The sequence below is a fragment of the Brassica napus genome, unplaced genomic scaffold (assembly GCF_020379485.1).
Source record: "Brassica napus cultivar Da-Ae unplaced genomic scaffold, Da-Ae ScsIHWf_2276;HRSCAF=2934, whole genome shotgun sequence".
NCBI classification, from domain to species: Eukaryota; Viridiplantae; Streptophyta; class Magnoliopsida; order Brassicales; family Brassicaceae; genus Brassica; species Brassica napus.
Genome location: NW_026015668.1, coordinates 366,214 through 376,303, shown reverse-complemented (window position 1 = coordinate 376,303; position 10,090 = coordinate 366,214). Strand labels below are relative to the sequence as shown.

Below are 10,090 nucleotides of genomic sequence, written 5' to 3'. Positions count from 1 at the left end.
ACAATCAGATTCAAAATGTGGGCGCAACACCTTACATGGAGGAACTTTCCATCGCACAACAATCCATTCCCACTCTGCAGACAATGAGTAAGGATCTTTTGCATGTTATCATTAGCAGAAGCATTATCTAAGGTGAGGGAAAACACTCTTCGCTCTAACCCCCACTCCTTTAGGATATCAAAAATCTTCTTGGCTATTGCTTCACCGGTATGTGGGGGTTTGACATCGCAAAATGCCAAGATGTAACTGTGTAGCTTCCATTTCTCATCAATATAATGAGCAGTGAGGCAGATATAACCCCTCACTCGGCTACGTCTCGTCCACAAGTCAGAAGTGAAAGACACTCGACCTTGGTAACTTGCAAACACTTCTTTCAACTTCAGCTTTTCTATTTCATATCTTTTATACACCTCCCTACTTGTGGTTTGTCTACATATAGGCTCACATTCTGGATTAAGATATTTATCTCTCTCCCTAACCTTTTCGTATTCTAAATAGTGAAAAGGAAGGTCATGATAAATTATAATCTCCGAAACCATTTCCTTATCAACTTTGGGATCATATTCAACAACTTCGGTTTCAGGTTTTTCTGGACAAGAGCGTGAATGGCGATTCATTGTTGAAGTTCCATGAGTCCTATCTATAACTAACTTAATACCACAGTAGTGACACTTAGCCCTTTCTTTACCATCAGACTCTACGCCTACCGATGTAAAGTGTAGCCAACACTTGGAAGTTTTTTTACGTACCTGTCTAGGCCGTTTAGCTCTTGGAGCTCGTGGAGCTCGTGGAGATCGTGGAGATCGTGGATATCGTGGAGCTAGTGGAGATCGTGGAGATCGTGGAGCTCGTGGAGATCGTGAAGCTCATGGAGTGTGTGTGTGTCTCTTTGGACTTTGAGTATGTGTTGACTGAGCAGGTTCATTGACACTAATGTCATTTTCCTCTTTTTGGGAGTCTTTATCTTCATTATACTCCAAGTCCATCAATTTGTTTTCTTCCTCAAGAGCTGCCATTCTTTGTACTGTTTGTCAGTCCATACGGCAGCCTGCAACAAAAAATAAAAATTATATTATTACTTTGGGATTCTTTGAAGCAAATATGATTGAACACATGGAAAAACACAAGTTAACCACTAAGAGAACACAAGCTAGGCACAGGCAAGACAATTACACCACAGAGAGTTGAGTTGTAAGATCAGACAATGACACAAACGAACAGAACAAATATTATTCAACTACAAATTTGACATTCATCATCTTAGACTATGAACAACTAATATAACCAAACGGTACAAATTCAAGACCATATCCACAAACCTTTAAGCATACAAATTTCACCTAGAGATTTCGACAAACCCACAAACCCACATACCCTAGAGATCGATTTCAGCAAACCCACAAACACTAGCGATCGATTTCGACAAACCCACAAACCCACAAACCCACATACCTAGAGATCGATTTCAACAAACCCAGAAAGTTCTTCAATCGTCACATAAAGGACCTAGAAGAACGTATCTAGGATCAAGCTCAGGAGTCAGGATCAACTCGTTTCTCTCGATTGGAAGGTCTAGCAAGAGAGATTGTGTTTCTCCATTTTGAATCGAAACAACAAAAAGATGGAGAAGAATGAAAACGTCGTTGTTTCAGTGAATTTTGTTTTCATAAAAAAAAAGGTAACGAGCTTAGGGTTAGCCCGAGTCTTATTTTAGCCGGCCCTATTTTAACCCATACAAAAAGTAACGGGTTTAGGGTTAAAAAAATTAGATGCGGGCTGGGCTAACCCTATTGACAAAAGCCCATATTAACAAACCTAGTTATGGACAATGTTGAAGTTTCGCCCAATTCTAAAACAGAGAGAGCAGGAGCAATTCAGATAGTGTGTAGTCTAGTTTCTCATAACTTACGGGCATGTCTTTGACTACATCTTCTCTTCTAAGAATGCTTATCTTATTTTTTCAGATGGAACTCTCAAAAGATGCAATTGAAGATTCTGAATCCGGAGGATCAGATAGCGATGCTTGGGAGTTAGTTTATTCTTGTCTCTTGACATGTTTGTGAAGCTTTCTTTTATCATTAGCACCTATTGAAAAAGATGGTTTTAAATTAAACAATGATCCTTTGTTTTTTAGCAAGAAGAGTTTCATATATTCACATGATTTATCTGTCTTAGAACAAAAAAAAAAACGTATGTAATAGAGAAAATAACAGACAAATAAGCTTATGTTGATATATGAAGCTAAGATTGCTTCAACAATATGTAGATCGAAAAATAAGCTTATGTTGATGTGTTTGGCTTTGACATTGAATATGACATGATCTCGCTTTATCTCTTAGCTCTTGAAATGCCCTCATTGTCTCTGCATCAAAACCTCCTGCGAACTGAACAAAAACAATAACAGAGTTGTAAAGAGTTTGGACAAACAACAAATGTTGTAAGTTTGTAACGGAAGATGATCAAAGTCTTTTGCTTTACCTGATGGACACGGAATGCGAATCTAACACCTTGAACGATAAGCTCTTCCTCTTCGGGGCCACCGCCTCCAATGGCTTCAAGCTCTGCCGACACTCTCTTCATATATTTCATTGCTAGTTTCACAGATGCCAATTTAATCTGAAAATCGCACACAGCTATAGAGTTAATACTTAAATACAAACTTCCATATCTTACCATTATGCAAGGTTCCAATTTGCATAACTAAGATATTCAATTTGAATACACTACACGTAACATTAAGACTCAAAAAAGAATCTGATACCATTACACTAATATTCATTTTGTTTTTCTTGTGTGCATTTATTTGTATTATCAAAATTGATGAATCCCAAGGAAAAAACAAAGGAAGCAGACAAGAAGAAAATATTGAAACTCCCAGGCGTGCACATAGGAAAACTCCAGATACACTAAAGTAACCACTAAATTCAAGTTTACTTTGTTCAAGATTTGTATCTATCTGCATTTGTCATGTAGTACATAATAGTTTTACTATGTAAAACACACAATAATAGAGTCAAGACAGTATCAAACCAATCTTAGATTATTTTGTGCCAGTGCCAGTGCCAGCAACAATTGACTTTTCGATGGGGACCATAAGAATTGTTGTTCTTCTTTATTCATCACAACTCCAGTCAAATTGCAATAAATAGCTAGAGACGGCAAGTAAAATAATGACCAGAGTTCGGTTCAGTTCGGCAAGCTTTAAAGAAATTGGTTATCAGTTTGATAGTCGATTAGTTTGATTTAAAAATAAAAAAATAAACAAATCTCAAACCAAAAAACAAACAAAAACCGAATTAACCAAATCTAACCAAAACCAAAAACTGTTAAATACGGTAGAATTTTTCAAAACCAAAATAACCTAGAACCGAACTGATTATTTATTTTTATTTTAATTTGGAGAGATTTTTGGACGTATAAACCCAAGTATGGAACCGAATAAACCAAAACTGCAGGCCTAATATATACTATCGATTTGTGTAGCCAGTGCATTAAGCAAAACCAAGATTTTGTTTTGTTAATTTAATTATATCTAAAAGGAAATGTAGAAGAAGGATCTTGATATTTGCTGACCTGACTAGTAATGCCGGTTTCGAGCATCCAATCAACCGGAATCTGGAAAGTCTTGAACTTTGTGGCAGCTGATTCCTTCATCCTCGACAGAGTATAAACACCATGCTCTAACCTTCAAAACCCACAAAGATATCTGATTAAATCTCCTGCATTTGAATACATAAAAAAAAAAGATTGAATTTTTATCTAACTTTTCGAACAAAGCTTGCATTTTCTTGAGAGCAGAGCCTGAGGGTTGACGAGGATCTTCGCGGAAACGAGAAGCTTCCGATATGAGTTTCTTCAGATCGAAATAACAAAACGCTGCTTCACGCAACGCGTCTGCTTTTTGCTCCGGCCACTCGAAGTGTTTCAGCACTGCTCTCTCGTCGACCAGGTAAGAGAGTTCGTCGTCGAGCCATTTCACGAAAGGCACCACGTCTTCTATATCTGAAAACGCTGCGTTTTCGACTTCCTTGATCAAGAATCTTATGAAGTCTCCTTGCGTTTCTACGTCGGTTTTTATCTGCAATGTTCGGTTCAAAGTTAATGACAAACCGGTTACTAAGCTAAACCGAAGTTATTGAGCTGACCGGGTAAAAGAATCTTACCGCTAGTAGATAAACCGAACGGTTTTCGATCTCTCCGATCATGTCTCTGGCGTTGGAGCTAGCGAGTACTGCCTCTGCGGCGGCGTTGCGTCCTCCGCCGGTGGAATCTCTTCTCGAGTTTATGGAGTCTCTTCGCATCAAAGAGTGGTAGAACTCGACAACTTCCGGTACTCTTCTTACTTTGGCCGACGCTACGTTTAAGCTCTTCGGCGGGGGAGGTGGAGGAGGCGGAGGTGGGGCTTTGGAAACGGACGGAGGAGGTGGTGGTGGACGAAAAAGTGGTGGGGGAGGCGGAGGAGGAGGTGGTGGACTCGTTCTCTGCGGCGGCGGATCTGGGATATTCTCCGTGGCATCGTGTGAGCCGTTGGATGAAGAAGACCGTCTAGGCGGTGGTTTTGGGACTCTGGGAACCCTAGATCTAACGGTTGACTCGGTGAGTTCATCCGAGTTAGTTATAGAAAGATTCTCGATCTCTTCTTTCCGGTAAATGTCACCGGGAGAACCGGTTTTATTGCTGTCTTGGTTCGGAACCGGGTCGGGTACGTTCCTCATGTACTCGACCCGTTTCAAACTCCGGATCAGACTGGATCTCGCCGACGCATCCATTAAACCCTGAAACCTCTGAGAGACGGAGAGCGCGTGGTCGTCACTCGACGAAACAAGTTTCCGAAGCTCCGCCTCCATCTCCTTCTCTCTCCTCTCGCTCTCTCTCCGCAGCTCCTCGCTCCTTTCGAATTCTCTCCGTAACCTCTCGTTCTCCGCCGTTAACCTCGCCGTCTCTTTCCTCGAACGCTCGATTTCGCCGTCCTTCTCCGCGATCCGCGACTCGAGGGACGGGATGACGGAGACGGATTCTCTGAGTAGCTTCAGCTCGAGAACCTCCGTCTTTAACTTAGCTTCTCTCTCGCGAAGCTCCTCCACCTGGCGACGAAGCTCCGAGATGACTGCGGTTTGGTCGGAACGAGAAGAAGCATTGTGTACTTGAGCGGAAGCGCGTGGGAAGTAGCGAGCGAAACCGGGTTTCTGATTAGAAACGGGAGACGGTTTACCGGCAGAACCGGAAGACGGTTTAAGTAGGTGAGGAGGCGGAGGGGGAAGAGGAAGGGGGAGAGGAGTAGCCATGTCCTTTGGTTTGGTTGAAGGAGATTTGTGAAACCCCATTGTCACACGGACCTTACCAGCCGCCATTGATGATGATGAAAGAAGAAGTGAGTTTCAAAATTGTCTTGAGAAGAAAGGAGGGGTTTGCATGGAAATTAAAAGCATGTCGTTGTCCGTGCAGTTCTAGAGAGAGAGTGTGTTTGTGTGCGAGATTGATAGTGATGATGACTGATAATTCAAAGTTTGGGCCTTTGGATTAAAAACAAAATTTTATCTTGGTTTTGTAATGTTTTTAATAAATCAATAAATTAGTTTTTACCTTTATTTCGACCGTTGGAAGAAAGATATAAGTAAACCAAATGAAATTGAAACTATGCTTTATTTTTTGAAGCACTGTTACACGTATATCGAGGAACGTTCTTCTGTTCATCTTTGATTCAAAATTTTAAAATAAGTAAAGGAGAACTTTTTTTTTTTTTTAACACCACGTACTGAATTCTGCAGAGATACAATGCTCATTTAGCTAAGCTATCAACAGCTGAGTTCTCAGCTCGCGGAATAAACATGAAAACAACATAAACAAAGTTAAATGATAACGTCTCGATGTCCCAATAATTCTGTAGATATCTGCCGCTGCCGGGTGTAACCTCGAGGAAATGGCATGTAGAAGAAAAGGAAAACTGTCTTTAAGTCTTTTTTGTAAGGTGCCTCTTTGCTTGCCTTTGTCTTAGACAAAGTAAAGACCTGGTACTTGACCCGGTACTTGATCCGTACTCGCCTCGATTTTTCAAGTACTCGTCTTTGCCAAGTAAAGTATCAAGTCGTTGAGTTTTGCTACTTGCAAGTGCAAGGCAAGTAACAAGTATCACGAAAAAAGTTATGACTCGCCTTGATATTATTCGTTACTTGTTTTACGACTAAAAAATGATAATTAAACCATAAAAACTAAAACCCTAAACAAATATTTTTTTGTTGTAAGAAATAAACAATATTTTCTTATTGAATTCCATCTTCCTTTTTATATTAGGTGCAAATATTTTATTTAAAATAACTCTCGTATTTTTACCAAGTCGAGTAAATAAAACAAATTTTCATAACATTCTTTCTTAAAATATTATCTACCAATTAATTTTTAGAAACTTGGAAATATATCCAAGTAATTAATAAATACTTGTAAGTAGCAAGTAATCGAACAAGACAAGTAACTTGCAAGTAACATATTTTTGGACAAGTAATCGAAATAACAAGTACTCGTTTCTGACAAGTCAAGTACAAGACGAAAAATTCATTAATCGTTCAAGATAAGCTAAGTATCAAGTATACGTAAAAAAAACAAGTACCTGTCTTGCGCGCACCCCTACTTTGTCTTATGATATTTTTCAATTTTCATCGGTACTACTGAGAATGAGAGCATATATATATAGATCAAAATGATGAAATAACGAAACTATTTAAGAAAGATTTCATTACATTTAAATTTTGCGAAATTACTTGCGTGATTTGATTTTCCATAATTCTACGTGGTAGCACACCAAAAGAAAAACGGTGATAAGAGTCAATGACTGTGTAAACAATTTTGTTTAATACTAATAGTAATGATTATAACTCTCGTTTTAATTTTGCAGTTCAACACTTACTCAGTTGTTCTATTTACATGACGTTATAGTTGTCATTTTAACAATCTTTTCATATAGTTAAAATGTAAATGTTTATTAATTTTGCCCCAAAAATGTAAATTTTATTAATTTTTATAAAACATTACATGTTTTTATCTCTTATTAATAAATTAAAGTTAGTAAAATGAAATTATTCTAAGATTTTGGATTTGAACTACAAAATAAAAATTTATGGAACATGAACTCTTTTTTTTTGGACAAATGGAGCATAAACTCTAAGCATTTATTTCAAAACATAATGCAATTGATTTGTTCGTGTCATCCTTAGATATAGGATTGTAAGTTTGGATTTAACTAGGGAGGCTTATTGTATTAGGGATTTGAAATTTTTTTAGTTTTTCTCCAAATCATCTCTTTATTGGATATAGCATTTGTAAAATTCCTATCAAAACTCCTCTTATTGAAAAAAATATGGATTTCATCAGTAACTTATATGTAAGATTATTATGGGTTATTAGAAAAATGAATTTACACTTTAAATTCAATAGTAAAAAATACCACCTCAAGAGGTGGAATTTAAAACATAAAAAAACAGTGATCCCATTTCATTTCTCCGATCCCTACCTAACGCCACGTCTCTCCCGACGCTACATTCCTCTTGCTACCTCCTAATCACTAACCTTCTTCCTCCAGAGAATCCATATATCTCCATAGTGGCAACCTTCTCCACCCTCGTTTGTTCTACAGCAACATCTCTTGCTGTACACAGTCTCGCCAAAACAAGACCTTCCTCTTTATATTTGCACAACACTTTATAAGAAGAGATATGGTTTTTAACTCAGTTAAGCTCTCTTAACAAATTTGATTGCATGAGACTATTGGAGAGGAAGATGAGAAGTAAGTAGTGATGGCGGCAATGCAATGAGGTTAATATAATGTTTTGTAATCGTTGTGTATATATCAAAATAAAACTAGCTTCTTGTCTTGTTTGGATTCTAATGCAATTTCGAAAGGGAAATTGGACCGTATAGCAAGGAAAAAAAACATAATTCACCAAATAACACATTTCCCTAACTTTTCTATATACACCGTCATATATATATAATAATACAGTATTGTCCCTTCTTGCAACCGGCGTAACCGGCAGAGAAAAAAAATTAAAATTAATAATTATTATGTGTAGAAGTAAATCGTGGCTTAATTGTCTTCACATCTTAGAAAACGCTTGCGAGACGACGTTTTACAGTTGAAGTGGAGAATGAGCAAACGGAACCTCTTTTCTTTCTCAGATTTGTGGGATTATTGATGAAATTGTATTGTCTATGTTGATGGTGAAAGGTTGTAGTGGATAATAGAGTTTCAAAGACTCGCGTGGTGTCTGCACAAAAGTTGATCGGAGAAGATGAATTGTATATATTCTGCTAATATGCTATTTTATTATGTTCCATTTCATTTGATTGTTACTAAAAATGCTTTATTTTGTTTAGGAATATAGTTTTTAATTTTTTTAAGTTCTTGTTACATATTTTTGAACATGTAAAAATCTCACAATCATCTATATTGTATAGTTTAATATTACATAATATAGTTTAATATTACATAATATAATGTACTTTTTATATTTTGATATTTGGGTTTAGATTTTATATTTAGGTTAGGGTTTAGTGATTATAGTTTAGGGTTTAGTATTTAGAAGGTGAAAAAGTATTGTTGGGGTTAGCATTAACTTCTTCCATGCAATTATAGACATCATAACTTCCCCAGTATATACTATGTCATTTATTTTTGTTTCATTCTATTTGGGTTTAGGGTTATATTTGGGTTAGGATTTATATTTGGGTAATGGTTTAGTGATTAGAGTTGGTTTATATTTGGGTTTAGGTTTAGTGATTAGGATTTTAGTTTTAGTATTTAGTAGGTGAGGGGTATGGTTGGGTCAACATTAACTTATTCCATGCAATCATATATGTTTCATAATTTTACCAATATATATGTACTATGCTATGTATTTTGTTCCATATATTTGGTTTTAGGGTTTATGGTTTAGTGATTAGGATTTTTGATTTAGTATTTAGTAGGTGAGGGGTATGGTTGTGGTCAACATTAACTTATTCCATGAAATCATATATGTTTCATAATTTCACTAATATGTATTATGCTATGTATTTTGTTCCATTCTATTTGGGTTTAGGATTTATACTTGGGTTTATAATTTATATTTGGGTTTAGAGTTTAATAATTAGAGTTTACAAATTAGGGTTTAGAGTTTCATTTTTGTGAATTAGGGGTAGTGTTTAGTATTTAAGGATTGTGGATGTTGTTGTATATGTATATTACCGTATATTATTTCTTTTAGATGTTGGGGTTCAGGTAATGTTTAGTACTTAAGTGTTGCAGTGTAATTGAGATTTAGGGTTCAGTATATATGGGTTGGGATAATGTTTAGTATTTAGGGTTATGAGTGGAGTTATAATTTTATACTATTTCAGCGATATGGAATATAACATTCGGTGTATATATGTGGTTAATGAACATGTGACGTTGATGTTTGAGATGTGATTATAAACACGGTACAAAAAGAACGACGTCACCTACTTTCTCACTTGCAACTGGAAACCTGTTATGAAAAATGACAGAACCAGAAGAAATGTGTTGAAAGAGTCTGACATTGAATTATGTCAAAATCAATGTTACTCACCTAATTTATCACTCAAATATGGCTATTTGGCCAATAAGCTCATTTCGAAAATAGATAACTTTTGTTATTGAAGAGTTTGGGGGAAAGAAGAATGAGAATCAAAATCAAAGAAGAAGGTCTTGTTACGGATACAAATTAAATTTAAAGTTAACTTTGATATTGATAATGATAAAATATATATATGATATTTTCTAACGTAGCTTTAGGTTAATTGTATATGTTGGCCTCCAGAAAATTTCTTTGTTGATAAGGAACAACTAGTTGCTCACGTTTTAATTTAAGTAATTAAAAGATCAAATGTTAAACAATCCGATCTTTTTTTTAACGCTGGTTTTATAATCATAATGAATCCAAACAACTTGGACAACCGCAAAAGCAGAAGCAAGCGACAAGCATAGTTCGAAATTCTAAAGAGAACAAAGAAAAAGGCTAAGAAGGGTAAAAAAAGAGGAACATGACAGAGCTCCCAACCCAAAGCCAAAACACAACCGGAACACTCTCCAATAGGCCCG

The 10,090-nt window shown here is 36.4% G+C and overlaps 1 protein-coding gene across 1 annotated transcript; it reads right to left on the bottom strand.

Annotated features, from left to right (window-relative positions):
• Positions 1 to 2,086: 2,086 nt before the first annotated feature.
• LOC106401652 (protein CHUP1, chloroplastic) lies at positions 2,087 to 5,527 on the bottom strand. The gene is made up of 5 exons (XM_013842198.3): positions 4,164 to 5,527; positions 3,765 to 4,078; positions 3,574 to 3,685; positions 2,479 to 2,616; positions 2,087 to 2,384 (listed from the first exon to the last, which is right to left on the bottom strand). The coding sequence occupies exons 1-5, from the start codon at positions 5,349 to 5,351 to the stop codon at positions 2,253 to 2,255; spliced, it is 1,884 nt and encodes a 627-aa protein (XP_013697652.2). The 5' UTR covers positions 5,352 to 5,527; the 3' UTR covers positions 2,087 to 2,252.
• Positions 5,528 to 10,090: the final 4,563 nt, after the last annotated feature.